This window comes from Anolis carolinensis, unplaced genomic scaffold (assembly GCF_035594765.1).
Source record: "Anolis carolinensis isolate JA03-04 unplaced genomic scaffold, rAnoCar3.1.pri scaffold_25, whole genome shotgun sequence".
In the NCBI taxonomy this organism is placed as follows: Eukaryota; Metazoa; Chordata; class Lepidosauria; order Squamata; family Dactyloidae; genus Anolis; species Anolis carolinensis.
This window is the reverse complement of record NW_026943834.1, coordinates 424,096-444,485: the sequence shown is the minus strand read 5'-3', so window position 1 is coordinate 444,485 and position 20,390 is coordinate 424,096. Positions and strand designations below refer to the sequence as shown.

General features: G+C 39.8%; 2 protein-coding genes across 2 annotated transcripts; both read right to left on the bottom strand.

The window, feature by feature from the left end:
• Positions 1 to 4,460: 4,460 nt before the first annotated feature.
• Positions 4,461 to 5,107, bottom strand: LOC134294849 (cyclin-dependent kinases regulatory subunit 2). The gene has a single exon (XM_062966609.1). It carries the CDS (start codon positions 4,845 to 4,847, stop codon positions 4,608 to 4,610), a length of 240 nt encoding a protein of 79 aa, XP_062822679.1. The 5' UTR covers positions 4,848 to 5,107; the 3' UTR covers positions 4,461 to 4,607.
• A 3,124-nt stretch (positions 5,108 to 8,231) lies between these two features.
• On the bottom strand, positions 8,232 to 8,727 carry LOC134294850 (cyclin-dependent kinases regulatory subunit 2). Its single transcript, XM_062966610.1, has one exon. It carries the CDS (start codon positions 8,616 to 8,618, stop codon positions 8,379 to 8,381), a length of 240 nt encoding a protein of 79 aa, XP_062822680.1. The 5' UTR covers positions 8,619 to 8,727; the 3' UTR covers positions 8,232 to 8,378.
• Between the last annotated feature and the right edge of the window lie 11,663 nt (positions 8,728 to 20,390).

Below are 20,390 nucleotides of genomic sequence, written 5' to 3'. Positions count from 1 at the left end.
ATATATTGTGATATTTTGGTGCTAAATTCATAAATACAGTAATTTCTACATAGAATTACTGTGTACTGAACTACTTTTTCTGCCAAATTTGTTGTCTAACATGATGTTTTGGTGCTTAATTTGTAAAATCATAACTTAATTTGATGTTTAATAGGCTTATCCTTAATCCCTCCTTATTATCCAACATATTTGCTTATCCAACGTTCGGCCGGCCCGTTTATGTTGGATAAGTGAGACTCTACTGTACTGTATTTACAAATTTACTACTAAAATATCATTTAAAACACTGACTACAAAAACATTGATTATGAAAAGGCAGACTGCGTTGGATAATCCAGAACATTGTATAAGCAAATGTTGGATAAGTGAGATTCTACTTTAATATAAAATAATTATGGGATAGAATAATGCAGAACAATATAATCTCTAAAACCAGGACAGTAAATAAACGGGAATTCCACACAGGAAACAATCAGGGCCAGCTAACACCTCCCAACAAAGTATTCCCATCATCAAAGTCTGGCAAATCCTCTGTTTTCTCAGGGCCACGGACAGTAGAAGCACATAAAATATCACAAACAACACCACTCTGAAAACAAGGGAATTCCAGACAGGAAACAATCAGGGCCAGCTAACACCTCCCAACAAACAAATCACTCAGGGAGGAAAAAGCCAGGCTTCACATTTTTGTTCATGCTATAAAGAACACAGATGACACAACACTGTAGCTGTGGGAAACACTGTTGCTGTACAAAGCATTTATAATTCCATTTTGGGGGAAAATCCTTTTGGGTTTACATAGTCACAATCCAACTGTCTGGATTAATCCTCTGTTATCCCACTGTTTCATCTGCTTTTAAAATGTTCCAGCTTCTTCCTTCTCTTATCACTTTCTCCTAGCGTCCTGAAAGGTTTGTTTGTCGTAGATTTTAGAAATCTGCAAGACTTTTAATTATTTTCTTTTAATTTTTTTTTGAATCTCCAAGATGTGCTGGATCTCATAAGTGCTGATGCGGATATATGAATGAATATGCACATAAGCAGATTTCTTGTCATTATTTCTCCTCAACCGCCTTCTGCCTTTATGTTTGCCCTCTTAAACCCTGCTTCCTTTTGAGGTCACTTGCCTGCCATGCTGGTGCCCACTGTGTAAATGCAAGCTCTGTGTAATTTCATAAATATGAGAACAAAGGAATTGTTGTATAGAGTTCTCATGGGAATTGCTTTCCATTTGTGCTTTCATTTAGCCATCTGTGTGTCCGCCTGCATCAGCTGTTTTGGGATTTTAAAGTGTGCACATGTGCTGGAGCAATCCACACCAGGATATCGCAAGCAAGTCCAGTGTTTTTCTTGAGTGCAGAGATATCCAGTGAAGCAAATATGCACATTTTTTGGGCAATGTTAGATTTTAAGCACACCTTTTAAAGGTGTGCTTTGCAACTGATGATGCAATTCAGCATGCATTTTTGGCAAACATCATCTAGCCACCCTCCTCTTTATCCTGGTGGCTAGATGCTGGATTTTAGGGCCTGTGTAGAAGGGCCCTGAATAACCTATGGTTCTTAATTACACAAAGCACCACTTCTACTGCAGAACTGGCCATACATCCCATGGGTTCAAGATGGATCTGTGTAGACACGGTATAAGTCTTGGCATGTTCTGCTGAAGCTGGGGGTCTGGACCTCTTTGTCTAGCCTATGACCAGGCTTCCTTAGGGATGGTAAGGCAAGAAACACTTCTGTTCCTTCTCCATCAATCCAAAGTTCTTAAAGTCTCTTCTCTTTCTCTTGTGCCTTGTGCCACTGTTTTTTTGGGGTAACTTTTATTTTGGAAGCATCTTGAAGCTTACACAGTTTTCCCAAAATGGCCGCCCTTACTGGACAAATGTCTCTTGTGATCTCTGTTGTTTCTACATGATTTCTTCTTGTTGTGCCTTCAATTTGTGTCCTACTAATGGCGATCACAGGATTTTGGGGGACTTTTCCAGGAATGTCCATTGGATTTTCATAACCAAGCAGGGATTTGACCTACTCCCCAGAGTTGTAATCCAATAAACAAACCACTACACAAGTTGACGCCTACATTTAACCTAACCCATTACATCCTTATTCCTGCATTAACCTGGCTCTGATGTAAGTGATGGAGTACATTTAAGCTATCAACTTCTTTCTCTGTTCATCTTTCTACCAAATCTCTCTAGATACAGATACAGAATAAAATGCAATATAAATGCTGTAAATAAAAAAATAAAATGGCTGTTTGAATTATGAACCCTTTCTTTACCCTCATCTGTTTCCCCCAAATAATGGAAGAGTATTATCACAGATGGAATGGAGAGGCAGTTTATGCAGTGCCTACTAGGCTTGTGCAATCCAGGTAAACCATGATTTATTTTGTGTCCCGGGTTTTTTTCAGGAGACTCCCAAATTCAGGAAGGCATACATCTGTTTTCGCTCTGGGGAGCCAAAAGATTAGTTTTCTATGCGACCCATTATTGGGGGGGGGGGAGACTTCCCAGGCTCCCCTTCCCAACATTTTAGGCATTTAAGCTGTTTCCTACTCAAGAGGAGGAGAGGAGAGGCAGGTAGGCAGGCTTATTTATTTATTTATTTACAGTATTTATATTCCGTCCTTCTCACCCCGAAGGGGACTCAGGGCGGATCACATTGTACACATACAAGGCAAACATTCAATGCCATATGAACACAGAGACAGAGACAGACACAGAGGCAATTTAAACTTCTCCAGCTTCCAGCTTCCTGAGGGTATGCTCAATTTCAGCCACAGGGGGAGCAGCTGCTTCATCATCCACTGTGAAACCGACTTCCTCATTCCTTTCCACAGCTGGTAGCAGCTATATGGTGTCGTAAATTTTAGTTAAATTAGCCTCCCCATATAGTGGTACCTAAATTTCCTACTTGATAGGTGCAACTATCTTTTGGGTTGCTTAGGTCAACAACGAGCAGGGGCTATTACTTATTTTAATTGTTGGGCTGGCCTCGAACTCATGACCTCTTGGTCATAGTGATTTATTGCAGCTGGCTGCTAACCAGCCTGTGCCACAGCGCTTTTTCTCCCAGGTGCCACACACTCTTTCCAAGGCATTTAAAGGAGGCAAGTTCTTAAAGTTGTTTCCTACTCTAGAGGAGGAGAGGAGAGGAGCTGCAGGCAGGTAGGCAGATGCACACACTTTCTCCCTCAGGTACCACACACTTTTTCCAAGTCAATAATAATAATAATAATAATAATAATAATAATGATACACTTTCTCTCCCAGATGAAGGCATTTAAAGGAGGCAACTTCTTAAAGCTGTTTCCTACTCAGGAAAGGAAAGGTGCTGCAAGCAGGCAGGCACACATGCTTTCTCTCTCGGGTGCCACACACTATTTCCAAGGCATTTTGAGGAGGCTTCCCATTTCCAGGTAAGGAAGAACAATGAGATGACCTCCTGAGCTATCCTCCCTAAGCTACCTTTTAAAACCCCTCTTTTTTCTTGGCACGCTTTGATCTCCTTTCTGCTTTGGTTTTAATGCTTCCTTAGAGCTGTTTCTACTTTGTAGTAGAGGAGAGGTAACTAGGTGGTAGTAGTTTTCAGGGAATGAGGTCTGCTTCTGAACTTTATTCTACACTTGTTTTTATTGACTTTATATATTCCTTTAATAAAGAATTAGATAGAATCTGGCCTCAGTGTATGGTTATTGGTGCCCAGCAGCCTAGATCCTGACACCTTGTATCATGCTTTTTTATACATATAATCATGTTTTTTACATATGTAATATCACGTTCCTTTTACATCAGTAATTGCCTTATATCATATTTTATATTGTGTTTTATATATGCAGTTACTTTACATGTTTCTTTTATGTATGGATGTATAATTTTTACATATTTAATTATATTATTTGCAACTATAATTGCCTAATATCATGCTTCTTTTATATATGCAATGACATCATGTTTATTTAACGTATATAAGTGCCTTATATCATGTCCGGGTTATCATGTGTGTCTCCAGAGGGATGCAGCCCTATCCTTTGCAGGGAAAATATAGAAATATCTTCTAAATGGCTACTGTCTAGAATTTTGTTTTGTAAACAAAGAAAAAGTTTATATGCTATTGGAAAGAAAGATACTATTTTATGTGTATATTTTGGAAAGGAATAGAATTGGTTATTATTACTGTGGTCTAACCTTCAATTGTTTGCAAGTTGTTCTAAAGTTTGGATCGTAGAGTTTAATAAACAGAGTTTATGGTTTTTGCATCAAAACTGTTCATGTTGTGCTTAAATGGGATTGAATTTTCTTTAATTTGTGGCCCATAATAGGCTGGTTATAAGCCTGATCTGGAAGGCAGCCAAGGCAAAAGTTCATTCCATACCATGTTTCACATTCGAAAAGTCGCCAAGTAGTCACGCCCCACCGCAGCTTGCTGGACCCTCAAACAGTTGACCATAGCAGCCTACTTCGTTTGCACTTTACTGAGCTCTGTTGCTGTGAATAATACAGCTCATGCACAGGTAATGACGTATTTGTACATTCTCAAGTATTCACTGAATACTACCAACATATATACATTTTTACACAATATTCCAGAAGTTGAGAGAAGTCATTTCTGCTGGCCTTTTGGAAGTGGTCTTCTAAAAAGGAGGATATGTGGTTCTGGTTCATGAATCATGTAGTGGACCCAGCCAAGGCTCTGTTGAACACCAAGTCGTCTCCATTCCTCTTCAGTCATTAAATGAGTTTTCGGTACTTGTTTTGAGAGCTCTCTTGGCAGCATCACATGTCGGTACTCGTAGTTCTCGTCGCAGTACTTGTCAGAATAATAGATCTGCTTGTGGGCCATGGCGAGGAAGAAAAACAAGACGAAGGCCTATCACGCCCCGCTCCGTCTCTCAGCCGAAACCACCTCACCGCGGTTAACCCTCAAACAGTTGAGAAACTTGTTTTCCTGAAGGCCAACCTTCCTGTGTTGAATTTCCCAGATTTGGATTTTGAGACCGACTGCTCTTAGAGCAACAGTTCTCCTCCTTTAAGCAACTCTGCTTCAGAGTAACTTTGGCCAATTTTTTGGGCGGCCGGGCGGGGGGGTGGGCCCTTTGGACTATGTCCAACAACTCTCTCCTCTATCCTACAATGCTTTCCTCTCTCTTTTCCCTTCCTTTCTCCTCTTTTTCATCACTCAACGTTGCCCGCTGTCGTTTTTGGGTTCATCCATCTCAAGGGGCCGTTTCCCGAATCATTTAATCATGGAATCATAGAAAAGTAGAGTTGGAATAGAACTCATGGGCCATCGAGTTATCCCCCAACAAAAACGCAGGAAGTTTCATTCAAAGCATCCCCGACAGATGGCCATCGAGCCTATGCTTAAAAGCTTCAAAAGAAGGGGCCTCCAACACAATCCGGGGGAGACAGTACCACTGCCGAACAGCCATCGCGGACAGAAGTATCTTTCATTTGTCCCTGTTGAACTTAATATACTTTTGGCCCATCTCTGTATTCGGAAGTTACAAAACGTTTTCTCTCATGTACTGACTCTGTAGAGGTAGAAGGATATTCTGTGGAAAATTAGACCATAAAAGCCAAGGTAGGAAATGCTTCCTCTTTGTGTTCTGTTCGGATTTCATTCAATTCCCTTTTTATTGGGGGGGAGGGGGGGCAAAAAATATTACCATCATGAGCCATGACTGTTAGGTCTTCTCCAGATCCTCGCAGTTCCTGTACAGAAAGAGCACTGTTATATTTGATGTGGATACTTCAGATAATCATTTTAGGTGTAGGAATACGCCAGACTCTCACTTTCCAGAGGTATCTGTCCATCTGAACCTTTGAGGATGTCTTTATCCGCTGGAATTACTACACCTCGACCTTGGCCAGAACTTCTCTAAATTTTCATCTTTCAGTGTCCCATCGGCTAGAGCGGGTGTGGTTGCCGCAGTGGCCATGGGACGGCCGCCTTTGGGTCCCCTAGCCCTCTGCACGCTTACGCGGAGGGTGCCTTTATAACTCGGAGGGGGGAATCATCAAAGACAGTGGGACTCCTCCGCCTTTGCCAGCATTTCTCCAAATGGTTGTCTAGTGTCCCTTCTCCTTTATATGCCGTGGTCTACGCTGTGGTCGTTAAACGGCCGCTTTTGGGTCCCCTCCCCCTTTGACCTGGCACGCAGAGGGTGCCGTTCCCCCTTCAGGACGTGTGCCTTGCGGCTGCTTTCGATGTGTGGGCGCAGGTTACGCCGAGTGGGAATTGCCTTTTGCTGGCCTGTTGGTAAAACGATAGAAGAGGTACACGGCCTTCCCCTTGGGTGGTGGGGTGTTGGTGTGGGTAGAGGCTTAAGTTGCAAAAACAAAAAACTTTGTGGGAGGGCCGGGCCGAACTCTCCGGGATGCATGCCGGCCAACTGTGGCCGGCTCAGGGTGGGGTCTTTGCTCCCCTTTGTTTTTTTCCCTTACTTTTCTTTTCTTTTTGCTGCCTCTCGGACTACGTGACGCCAGACTCTAGAGGTATATGCCCTTCCCCCTTCAGGGCGTGTGCCTTTGCGGCTGCTTTCAATGTGGGCGCAGGTTACGCCGACTGGGAACTGCCTTTTGCTGGCCTTTTGGTAAAACGATAGAAGAGGGTGGAACGATCAAAGACAGTGGGACAGTCTCCCATCACCCTGAGAGGCTGTGATTGACGCTGTTGCTGCGGAACGGCCGCCTTTGGTTCCCCTCGCCCTCTGGCCGCGCACGCGGACAGTGACGTTTGCCCGTCAGGGCGTGTGCCTTTGCGGCTGCTTTCAAGGAGTGGGCGCAAGTTCCGTCTCGTGGGAACTGTTTCTTGCTGGTCTGTTGGTAATAACGAGGGTGGAGTGATCACAGACTGTGGGACAGTGTCCCATTCACCTTAAAAGGCAGTGTACTCAACGTTGTGGCGGCAGAACGGCCGCCTTTGGTTCCCCTCGCCCTCTGGCCGCGCACGCGGAATCACTGAAAGAAGTGGGACACCTTGGCCTTTACCACTTCTCAAAATTGTCTTCTCTTACTGTACCATTGCCTTGAGCGGGTGTAGTCGACAGCATGTGATGATAATCTTACGCAGAGTAAGAAGTAGAGAATCAATCCACTCAGAAACTCTTTTGCTATTAGAAACAATTACTTAATTATGTCTTCATGTTTCCTTTGGAATCAACATTTGTGCTTTGTTTCTACTTTGAATTCATTTCTACTCCATTACACACAATATCTTTCATAATTGTACTTCCTCAATTTTACTTAAACTGTATACCAACAGAAGTCATTTCTGCGTGTGTTGCGGTTATTGGATTATAATCTTGGGACTCTAATATTTCATATTGGACAATAATCTGCAGGACTATATTTGGCCTCATTTGAAAGGTCTGCTTCTGAACTTTATTCTACACTTGTTTTTATTGACTTTATATATTCCTTTAATAAAGAATTAGATAGAATCTGGCCTCAGTGTATGGTTATTGGTGCCCAGCAGCCTAGATCCTGATACCTTGTATCATGCTTTTTTATACATATAATCATGTTTTTTACATATGTAATATCACGTTCCTTTTACATCAGTAATTGCCTTATATCATATTTTATATTGTGTTTTATATATGCAGTTACTTTACATGTTTCTTTTATGTATGGATGTATAATTTTTACATATTTAATTATATTATTTGCAACTATAATTGCCTAATATCATGCTTCTTTTATATATGCAATGACATCATGTTTATTTAACGTATATAAGTGCCTTATATCATGTCCGGGTTATCATGTGTGTCTCCAGAGGGATGCAGCCCTATCCTTTGCAGGGAAAATATAGAAATATCTTCTAAATGGCTACTGTCTAGAATTTTGTTTTGTAAACAAAGAAAAAGTTTATATGCTATTGGAAAGAAAGATACTATTTTATGTGTATATTTTGGAAAGGAATAGAATTGGTTATTATTACTGTGGTCTAACCTTCAATTGTTTGCAAGTTGTTCTAAAGTTTGGATCGTAGAGTTTAATAAACAGAGTTTATGGTTTTTGCATCAAAACTGTTCATGTTGTGCTTAAATGGGATTGAATTTTCTTTAATTTGTGGCCCATAATAGGCTGGTTATAAGCCTGATCTGGAAGGCAGCCAAGGCAAAAGTTCATTCCATACCATGTTTCACATTCGAAAAGTCGCCAAGTAGTCACGCCCCACCGCAGCTTGCTGGACCCTCAAACAGTTGACCATAGCAGCCTACTTCGTTTGCACTTTACTGAGCTCTGTTGCTGTGAATAATACAGCTCATGCACAGGTAATGACGTATTTGTACATTCTCAAGTATTCACTGAATACTACCAACATATATACATTTTTACACAATATTCCAGAAGTTGAGAGAAGTCATTTCTGCTGGCCTTTTGGAAGTGGTCTTCTAAAAAGGAGGATATGTGGTTCTGGTTCATGAATCATGTAGTGGACCCAGCCAAGGCTCTGTTGAACACCAAGTCGTCTCCATTCCTCTTCAGTCATTAAATGAGTTTTCGGTACTTGTTTTGAGAGCTCTCTTGGCAGCATCACATGTCGGTACTCGTAGTTCTCGTCGCAGTACTTGTCAGAATAATAGATCTGCTTGTGGGCCATGGCGAGGAAGAAAAACAAGACGAAGGCCTATCACGCCCCGCTCCGTCTCTCAGCCGAAACCACCTCACCGCGGTTAACCCTCAAACAGTTGAGAAACTTGTTTTCCTGAAGGCCAACCTTCCTGTGTTGAATTTCCCAGATTTGGATTTTGAGACCGACTGCTCTTAGAGCAACAGTTCTCCTCCTTAGTGTTGAGATGCAAGTATAAAACTGATTGTGAATACTTTTGTATTTTTACGAAAAAATATATGAATATAAAATTGAACAAAATTCACAACCAAATAATAATAATATAATAACTTTATTTTTATACCCCGCCTCTATCTCCCCGGAGGGGACTCAGGGCGGCTTACATGGGGCCAAGCCCGAATAAAAACAGTAGCAGTATAAAACACAGCAATAGACAACAACTTGCACAATAAAAAAATAAAAAAAAATAAAATAAAACATTAGCCAATAAAAAACAAGAACAACCAAACAAGAGAGTTGTACAATAGAATACCTTATGAAAATGTTTGCATAGTAAATCACTTTAGATTCTACACCAGGGGTTCTCAAACTTTTAAAGCCGAGGACCAGTTTACGGTCCCTCAGACTGTTGGCAGGCTGGAATATAGTATAAAAAACACATGAACAAATTCCTATGTACACTGCACAATATCTTATTTGTAGTGCATAAAAAAGAAACAACAATACATTAATAAAAATGAAGAACAATTTTAACCAACATAAATTTACCAGTATTTCAATGGGAAGTGTAGGCCTGCTTTTCACTAGTGAGATAGTAAAGTTAATTAGGATTGTTGTTGTTGTCTGCCTTCAAGTCATTGGAGAGAAGTAACAAGAAAAAGAAAAGATATTAATTCTTGAAAATTTTTGATCTCATTCTCAGGAGTTTGTTTTACTGTAATAAGAAAAGACCAAGAAAGGAACAGGGTTTTCCATAGAAGGTGTGGGCAAGAAAGATATATTTCCTGAGTTCGCTGTGTTCTCTCAATTAATATGAGTTTCTATATGCAAACTAAGTAAAAAGGATTTTTGCCAGTTGTTAGGCCAATTTTCCTAGCTGCCATCTGCTAGACAAACAAATGATATTTACCTTTCAGAATGCTGACTTCCTCCACAAGTTATACTTCAGCAGTTGCAACAGGGTGCACAAGAAATGTTTATTTGGGGATAAATTATAGGGTTTCTTAAAATTATCATTACAATTTCCATTGTATATGCTAATTGTCTCCTTCTGGTGAAAAAAGTGGGGTATAAATGAACATAATAATAATATATGTCCTGAAATTATAAAGATAATTTTCATGCACCCTCTGTCTTCAGAAATATATATAGTTAGATGTGTGACTTGTGGTAACACATAATCAATTAAACATATTTAGATTTATGTTTATGAATATTTTTGCTCATTTTTTAAAATTGAAACAAATCACTGATTAATCCAGGAGTAGGTCCAAACACACTTACAAATGAAGATTTATAAAACTGCTGTGGACCATCTGATCTGCTTTCCTGACTTCATACTCAGATTATTTCTATAATGAAGAATAACTTACACATGTTCCTCTTGTGAGACATATTGGCCTAACTTCACCCTCAATTACTATCTTGTCCTTTATTTAAATTGCAAGTTGCAGGTAGTCTGCTCAATAACTTCACTATTGAGACTGTAACTTATTTCTAGTAGATTCTCTGACTTCTTTTCTGTATAACAGATTTGCCATCTGTAATGTTTCTTCATTTGCCCCAAAGTTTCATATTTGTTACAAGGAAAAATACAAACAAAACTACTTTGAAGAATTTCAAGGATCAATTGAAATTTTTAATCAAACACTGGGCAAAAGACTAATTAAATGAAATAGGTGAGTTCCGGATAAGAAATCTAAAATTGAATCAGACAACAATATTTCTGCTATCTTGAAGGTCTTTTTTTAATTGCTCAGGGCTAATTAAAATGGAATTAAGTATTGCTGTGACAATTGACATTTGGTTCTGAAACAGTAATTTCCTTTGTAATTAATGTAAATGTGATATTATTCTTCCTTTTAGATTATTGACAATGTCATTTGTTAGCAGATTAATATTATCATAGTAATCAAAGTGGTAAAGCCATTGCTGACATGTATTCATAATTCCCAGAAATATTATCAAGACAGAAAAGGTCTAGTGATGAAGAGCTTTGGTCTTCTATCAGTGAGTTCCCCAGTCACCAAAGTTAAGTTTAGTCAGGGGATGAAACATATACAGTTTGAATATTTATTATCCAAAACGCTTAGGGACAGGCTTTTTTTGCGGGGGGGGGGGGGGGAGTAATTTGTGGGGCTTTGGGGATTTCATGGTGGGGAATAGCTTTTGGATTTTTTTCATTTACATAATAAGATAATTTGGAGAAAGAACCCAAGTCTAAACACAAAGTGTATTATTTATGTTTCATATACACCTTAAACCAGTGGTTCTCAACCTGTGGGTCCCCAGAGGTTTTGTTCTACAACTGCCTGAATTTCCAACCAGTTTACCAGGTGTTAGGATTTCTCGGAGTTGAAGGCCTAAACATCTTGTGGACCCAACAGGTTGAGAACCACCACCTTAAATATATACCCTGAAGATAATTGTGTATGCAAAATTATTTAATAATTATCTAATTATTATATAGTAATAATATCTAAAAATAATCTCATCTAGCCCTGTGGACAATTTTGGAACATTTCAGATTTCTTAATTCATCCTTTGTCCAGATTTATTCAACTCTCATCAGGTTATCTTCAGTGTTTTTCCTGTGTCTCTCCTGAAAGCTTTAACCTTTTGATGGTATTGAAAAATAAATGCAGTTTTATATCTCAAGTTTTGTGACAGGGGACAATGGTATCCTAATTATAACCAGTGAGTTTCAAGCTGCCACCCCCACCCGCAAAGAAAAGAACAGAAAATAATTGTGACGTGCATGTGCCTGCTTTATAAGGATAAACAATCTGGTCCATCTGTTTTACTCTCCCTCTACTGATATTCTGCATACATAACTGAAAAAGAAAGCTTTTATATGATGGCAAATTTCCATTCAGTTCATTGGGGTCAAGATTTCACTTCCAGGCTCATAACAGTCAATCAGCAGAAATGAAACTGAATTCAGAAAGCATTTTCAGAGATGCACCACTGTGTAATGCACCACTGCAGTGACAAACTGAAGTATTTGCTAAGAGTCTGTCATGAGACATAGAAAGAAGTAGCAAAATGTATCTGTAAATTGTGGATTCATCATATCTCTGGAAGATACCCACTCAGCCCAGTGAGAGGTTAATTCACATCCATGAGCACATGTTTTGATTTAGATACAGAAGAGATCATTCACCGAGAGCTGGTTCAAGTTGTCTGCCTCTGTTTAAAAGCTTCAGAGAAAGGAGCTTCCACCACACTCCAAGGCAGAGAGTTCCACTGCCGATCAGCTCTTAGAGTCAGGAAGGTCTTCCTAATGTTCAGGTGGAATCTCCTCTTCTGTAATTTGAACCCATTGCTGCAAATCTTAGTTTCCAGGGCAGCAGAAAACAAACCTGCCCCCTCTTTCTTATGATATCCTTTCAAATATTTAAACATGGTTATCATGTCTCCTCTCAACCTTCTCTTCTGCAGGCTAAACATGCCCAGTTCTTTTGAATGCTTCTCATAGGGCATAGTCTCCAGAACTTTGATCATTTCAGTTGCCCTCCTTTGGACACCTTCCAGTTTTTCAAGAAGAAATTATTCTACAACTTCCACAAATCCTGGGCAACAGGACCAGTGTTTTCCATGGTTAGGTAAAAGGGGGCAGATGTTATATTAGGATAGCCTTTAAATTATATCAGGTTTGCAGTTGTTCATCAAGAATTTCAGGTTGACAAATGTTATCAAACTGAACTCTACTTGTTGGTAGAAAAGTGAATATAAATACGATAAAAAAACCCACAGTTAACAAATATGAGTATCACTGTGACTTGTCTCCAACTATGATATCATTGTAGCTGCCAGCATTGAAAAGGTTCAACAACCTGAATTGTCCAAATTCTTTTTTTTAAGACCCCTATATTTACATTACTCTTGATATGTGTCAAGAAAACAGCAACTAAGTATATAGAGGCAATGGCTATGATATATGTAGAAAGACAGTGCTAACAAAACATGTTCACCATCCTAAAGTGTTCTGTACATAGATCCCCTACAGTTCAAGCTAAATATTGTTGTCCAGAATTCCTCTAACTCTATATGGTTCCATAGAAAGAATGACAATTGTAAATTTCATTGATTTCAGTAAGCCTATTCTAGATATCACTCAGTTTGAATCCAACAGAATTGGAGTCAGGGCAAATAATTTAATCAGGGATTCCTATTAATTTTTTTTACATAAAACCTAGAAATTGATGTATGCACTAATTAAATTTCTAATAACTATTATTTTCTTTTCTTTTTGTCTTTTTTTTAAAAAAAGAGAGGCAGCCTTTTTTGTCAAGTAAATTTCTTTTCCTCTGGTGCTTCGTGCTGAGAGCATTTGATTGCTTTGCCTTAGAATTGTATATTCAATAGATGGATAATACAGTTCCTGTAGATTACAGATATCATGTTGCCTTCAATCTCCAGTGCAGAGGCAGACAACTTGAACCAGCTCTTGGTGAATGATCTCTTCTGTATCTAAATCAAAACATGTGCTCATGGATGTGAATTAACCTCTCACTGGGCTGAGTGGGTATCTTCCAGAGATATGATGAATCCACAATTTACAGATACATTTTGCTACTTCTTTCTATGTCTCATGACAGACTCTTAGCAAATACTTCAGTTTGTCACTGCAGTGGTGCATTACACAGTGGTGCATCTCTGAAAATGCTTTCTGAATTCAGTTTCATTTCTGCTGATCATTCATGAAAATCAATTATCCACCTGCTCCCTCTAGGACCAGGCAGAGAAAAGGCACTTCGTCTGGAATATTCAAATTGTGGGTGGTTAAATCTATGGTACACAGTCCATGAATACAGATCATTTTCAAAAGTACTATTTCAGACTGCCAGGTCAATAAAAGTCAGCGAGAAGATACGGTTTGTGTCAGCATTCCCTCCTAGGAAGCTTTCCAGGGCTATTGAATCACTCATTGGGTGCATCTACAATGTAGAGTTAATGCAGTTTAAAAGCACTTTAACTGTCATGGTGTTAGGAGCCCTCGGTGGCGTAGTGGATTAAAGCCTCATGAATTGAAGGTTGGGTTGCTGACCTGAAGGCTGCAGGTTCGAATCCCACCCGAGGAGAGCGTGGATGAGCTCCCTCTATCAGCTCCAGCTCCATGCAGGGATATGAGAGAAGCCTCCCACAAGGATGGTAAAAACATCAAAACATCCGTGTGTCCCCTGGGCAACGTCCTTGCAGACGGCCAATTCTCTCACTCCAGAAGTGACTCAAGTTGCTCCTGACACACACACACAAAAAAACTGTCATGCTTCAATGCAATGGAATCTTGGGATTTGCAGATTGGTGGAGCCTCAGCACTCTTTGGCAGAGAAGACTAAAGACCTTCTAAAACTACAGCTTTAGTGTCCTCTGTTTAAAGGGATTTATGGTTATGTCTGGTGCAATCCTCCAGCATGAGAGTAGGTGCCATTCAAATGGGCTACGTTCCTAAATGAAACATTTAGGATGACAGGTGACTGCCTTCCATCACCCCTTTCATGCTTGAGACATAGACAAACCTGATCCAATACAGAGGACAATCTGTTGGAAGTGTCCAGTCTTTCATTCATCCGCTGCTCCATCCTGCCACACATTCAGCATCGTGGGCTATTGTTGTCGACAAGACAATGTCTACCTCTCTCAAGGTTAATTGACTACTGTTCTTTGAAATATACATGAGAAACTTTATTGACTAGTCCAGTGCTTGACCTCACCTGTCAAGTGAGAGGAGGAAGATAATAACAGCGAGAAGGACTCCTGCAAAAGAGGAACCTGACAAGAGGTGAAAGACTGCAGAATGCAATACATTTTTGCCAACATCGCTTACTTCGTCATTCGCTGATGTCCATTTTATCTCCTCCTGCTGCACTTTTCCCCCCCAACAGCGAGCCCTATGTAGATGACTTTGGTAGAGCAAATGTCAAACGGAATGTCAAATAGCAATCTGAGAATTCAAGGGGAGACATTGATCTCACGAAAGTCAGGATGCTTGTTTCTCAAGAGCAGCAGAAAAACCCTTCTGGATCAGGCCAAAGGTCTACTCACAGCCCAACATCCAATTTCCAACAATGGCCAGGCAGCTTGGAAAATTACAAGCATGCAAAGAAGGCAGCATTGGCATCAATGGTTGCTTCCAAGCATTTGATACTCAGGTGTACATTGCACACACTCTACTATAATACAGTAGAGTCTCACTTATCCAAGCCTCACTTATCCAAGCTTCTGGATAATCCAAGCCATTTTTGTAGTCAATGTTTTCAATATATTGTAATATTTTGGTGCTAAATTCGTAAATACAGTACTAAATACAACATAATATTACTATGTATTGAACTACTTTTTCTGTCAAATTTGTTGTACAACATGATGTTTTGGTGCTTAATTTGTAAAATCATAACCTAATTTGATGTTTAATAGGCTTTTCCTTAACCCCTCCTTATTATCCAAGATATTCGCTTATCCAAGCTTCTGCCGGCCCATTTAGCGTGGATAAGTGAGAATCTACTGTAAGTGTTAACAAATAAAGAGAGTCATATTTGGGCCTTGTGGGTATTGTCATTGAGGAATGTGACATTGGTTTGGCACCTTAGCCTGGATAAGGAATCAACATCAAAATCAAAACATGTTGGAACAAACCAAATGACCAACAGATGAGTCATCCTTCAACAATTGATTCAATGTGTCTGTGTTAGATTGAAATAATAGGATTCGAAGTCACTGAGCAATTGCAGAGGGTTTTTTTTTATTCAATCAAGTTTTTTGTTCAAATAAAATTGTACACAAAAGTCCTTGAATGTGAAAAATTATGGAATCGAACTTCATAACTTTTTTCTTCATTTGAGAAAGAAAATGAAAGGCTAAACTTCTACACTGTAGTCTTCACAACTTTATGAATCTGTTGCTATGATGCAGAAATGCAAGGAATCTCTGTTAAGTGATGATAATAATAATAATAATAATAATAATAATAATAATAATAATAATAATCAGAACAAATGTAATTAAGGCCAAGATTGAAAAATCAGCTGATGACCCAAAATTGCAGACTGTGCAAGGAAACCGACGAAACCATTGATCATATCCTCAGCTGCTGTAAGAAAATTGCACAGACAGACTACAAACAGAGGCATAACTATGTGGCCCAAATGATTCATTGGAACTTATGCCTCAAGTACCACCTCCCAGCAGCAAAGTACTGGTGGGATCACAAACCCGCAAAAGTATTGGAAAATGAGCACGCAAAGATACTGTGGGACTTCCGAATCCAGACTGACAAAGTTCTGGAGCACAACACACCAGGCCTCACAGTTGTGGAAAAGAAAAAGGTTTGGATCATTGATGTTGCCATCCCAGATGACAGTCGCATTGACGAAAAACAACAGGAAAAACTCAGGACCTCAAGATTGAACTTCAAAGACTCTGGTAGAAACCAGTGCGGGTGGTCCCGGTGGTGATGGGCACACTGGGTGCCGTGCCAAAAGATCTCAGCCGGCATTTGGAAACAATAGACATTGACAAAATTACGATCTGCCAACTGCAAAAGGCCACCCTGCTGGGATCTGCGCCCATCATCCGAAAATACATCACACAGTCCTAAACACTTGGGAAGTGTTCGACTTGTGATTTTGTGATATGAAATCCAGCATTGTTTGCTGTGTCATCATAATAATAATGTTATTCTTATATCCCACCCCATCTCCCTGAAGGGACTCGGGGAGGCTCACATGGGGACCAAGGCCAGCAATACACAATAAAATACAATCACATAATTACATTTAAAACATATAAACATAAAATCATAAAACATATAATACATTAAAACATACTCAAGCAATAACTAAAGTCAAGCGCAGTGAACATATTCCACTGGGGGCAAGGCAAATCTTGTCTGTGTACAATCTATATATATAAAAGAGTGATGGCATCACGGCGACCCACAAAACAACAAAAGTACAGGCCCCCCAACCTCGAAATTTGACAACACAACCCATCACCTGTTGTCGACCGCGTTTGGGGGATCGGGCCCCTTTAGAAGGAAGCCGATCCGGTCCTGAGGGAACGGACCTTGGCGAAGCCAAAAGAAGAATATAAGCCGCAATACAACCTGAAGCCTGAAATGAAGAAGGTCCGCCAAGTTGAAGGAAAAATCCGCCAAGGAGTTTTATTGAGCAATTCAGCTGAAAAGGACGCTAATAGTGATCATTCAATCTACTAGCGTAACATATGTTTCAAATAAAGCCATATTTATACAATGTTTTGGTCTGACAGCCCTTTGAATTTCCCGCCCCGCTTCCCTGCCCATCTGATCGCGGATAGGCTGAGAGGTTGAATGAGGCGGGCTTTCGTTTCCCGCCTTGCTCTGCTGGCCCAATGGGGAGCCGTTTTCTGTCCCCCCTCGGGCCAATCAGAGAGGGGGAGGCGGGAGCTATAGAAACAATGCGGTGACCGGACAGGAAACATCGGATTAATTCTGGCCCAGCCAATTTCTAAAGGAATTAATGACACCCATCAAGGATGTCCGGGGTCCTGTCACGTTCACAGATTTTAGATATGTCTTTGGGGTGTCAGACTGGAAGTGGTGATGGGTGGTGATGAGCCGCCATTGACGGCCCCACAGGGTGCCTTCCTGCGGCGTCCCGGCCTGAGATATGACAATGTTTGCCTTGGGGGCGAGTCACCTTTAGGAATTTGGTGACTCGCCCTATATTGTCCATGCGATCGGAATGAGATGGGATTAAACTGTGGCAGATTATCCTTTTGTTTTTGGGAAGGGAGGTCTGAGTCATGGGGCTAGAGTTCAGGTTGGGGTCATAATATTTCCCATTGGATTTCATGATCTGCCAATTATATGGGATAAAATGAAAATTAAAAATAAAGTTGGAATATAAACCCAGCTGGGAAAAACACATATTTTCCGGGGATCCCAAAGAGTATAAATACATATAGGCAGCTTTCAAGAAAATAAAGGAGAATCCATAAAGGTGGGTGACATTGCATAAAGGGGAATCATGAATGATATAAACAATCGATATAAGTAATAGGAAACATTTGATCAGAACGAAGTTCACAACATCTGGGGAATTCAACATAGAAGTGGGGTTCAAGCAACATGATTTCACAATCCATGAAGTTAGCCCAACGATTTGAAATTCATACAACAGTGAGTCATGTACATAGAATATGAAAATTCACAAATACATGAGGAGAAGGAGTTCATAAGGAATTCATAGAGATGGCATGGGGAAGAGGCACATGTAGGTTGTAGTCTTTGGAAGTATAGGATTTCATAAGTTCCAGGGGTAGGTCTGAGGAAGAGTGTTCTTCTCCTTCATAAAATCATGAAATTATGAATGAAACGTGGAGGGCCCCCGTCCGGGCATCCCCTGGCAGCTGTAGAGGGTGAGGGTCCTTGGTGAACTATGTCTCCCCAGCGAGAGAGCGATCCCCCTATCCCCAATTCACAGAAAGGGGCTAGGGAAAACCATTCCGCGGGTCGCGGGGAGAGGAAAACCCGGGATAAGGCTGCAGCTTGGCTTGAAAGGAGCTGTCAGTCCCGTTTGACAGTCAGCTGATGAGGTGCCGAAAACTGGACCGATTCCGGTTCTGCTGGTTGTCTTCGAGTCAGGAGCCTTAGAAAGGGTTAAGACTAAAAGAGGAGCGTTCTAGGGGTAATTTTGATAGAGATATGAGCCAATTTATATCGTCCGCCATGTTAATCTATGGCGGAGAACCTCAGCCGGAGTTAAAGGACGGGAGGGAGAGAAACCGCATGCAAAAAGGAAGGAGTCAGAGGGAGATACAAAATAACCAGATAGAGAGTGTTACTGTTAAAATAAATGCTACTTTTATTGGGGGATTTTGTTACATAGTTCAGGGAAGAGGAAAATGAAGGAAAAAAGGTCTTTTAATAATAGTCTGTTGCGGTCCCGCTCCGTTCTTTTGGAGAGTAATCTATGGAACTCTCTGCTGCGTTTTTAAATCAATTTGAAAGCTGGGGCGACCGTCATCACACCCACGCCTCAGGGTTGATACAACAAAAAGAAAAGAAAAATAAAGTCCTAATTAGAGGGAGAGGAATAATTGTTTTTATCCAATTGCTGCCAGTTTAGAGGGCTAATCTCTGCCCACTTGGTCGCCTAGCAACCAATTCAGCCAAAGAACAGCCAGGGTTCAGTTAGGGGACAGGCAGATTTAGGCCTCACTTAGACTTCTTCCACAGATTATCTAATTTGCACTGGATTATATGGCAGTGTAGATTCAAGGCCCTTCCACACAGCTATATAACCCATTTATAATCTTATATTATCTGCTTTGAACTGGATTATCTTGACTCCACACTGCCATATAATCCAGTTCAGTGTGCATTTTATACAGCTGTGAAGAAGGGGCCTCATATAATCCAGTTCTAAGCAGATAATTTAAGATTATCAATATACAGTAGAGTCTCACTTATCCAACATAAACAGGCCGGCAGGATAAGTGAATATGTTGGATAATAAGAAGGGATTCAGGAAAAGCCAATTAAACATCAAATTAGGTATACAAATTAAACACCAAAACATCATATTATACAACAAATTTGACAGAAAAGGTAGTTCAATACGCAGTAATGCTATGTAGTAATTACAGTAGAGTCTCACTTATCCAACACTCGCTTATCCAATGTTCTGGATTATCCAACGCATTTTTGTAGTCAATGTTTTCAATATATCGTGATATTTTGGTGTTAAATTCATAAATACAGTAATTACTACATAGCATTACTGCGTATTGAACTATTTTTCTGTCAAATTTGTTGTATAACATGATGTTTTGGTGTTTCATTTGTAAAATCATAACCTAATTTGATATTTAATAGGCTTTTCCTCAATGCCTCCTTATTATCCAACATATTCGCTTATCCAACATTCTGCCGGCCCTTTTATGTTGGATAAGTGAGACTCTACTGTACTGTATTTACAAATTTACCACTAAAATATCACAATGAATTTAAAACACCGACTACAAAAACATTGATTATGAAAAGGCAGGCTGTGTTGGATAATCCAGAACATTGTATAAGCAAATGTTGGATAAGAGAGATTCTACTTTGATATGAAATAATTTCTGGGATAGAATAATGCAGAACAATATAATCTCTAAAACCAGGATAGTAAATAAAGAAATAAAGAAAGTAAATAAAGCAGTGAAATTGGAAATTCCACAAAGGAAACAATCAGGGCCAGCTAACATCTCCCAAGAAAGGATTCTTCCAGAAAGGAAGCTGAGAAGGCAGTGAAGCACTATGTATTACCAAAGTCATTATTATTACTATTATTATTATTATTATTATTATTATTATTATTATTATTATTATTGTTTTGCGGTCAACTGTGAAAATGAATACAATCTGGCTCCAAGTATTCAAAAACACTAAAATCAGAATATATGAAAATTAATGTGATATAATAAAACAGAACAATATAATCTCTAAAACCAGGACAGTAAATAAAGAACAACACTCTGAAAACAGGGGAATTCCACACAGGAAACAATCAGGGCCAGCTAACACTTCCCAACAAAATCTTCCCATCACCAAAG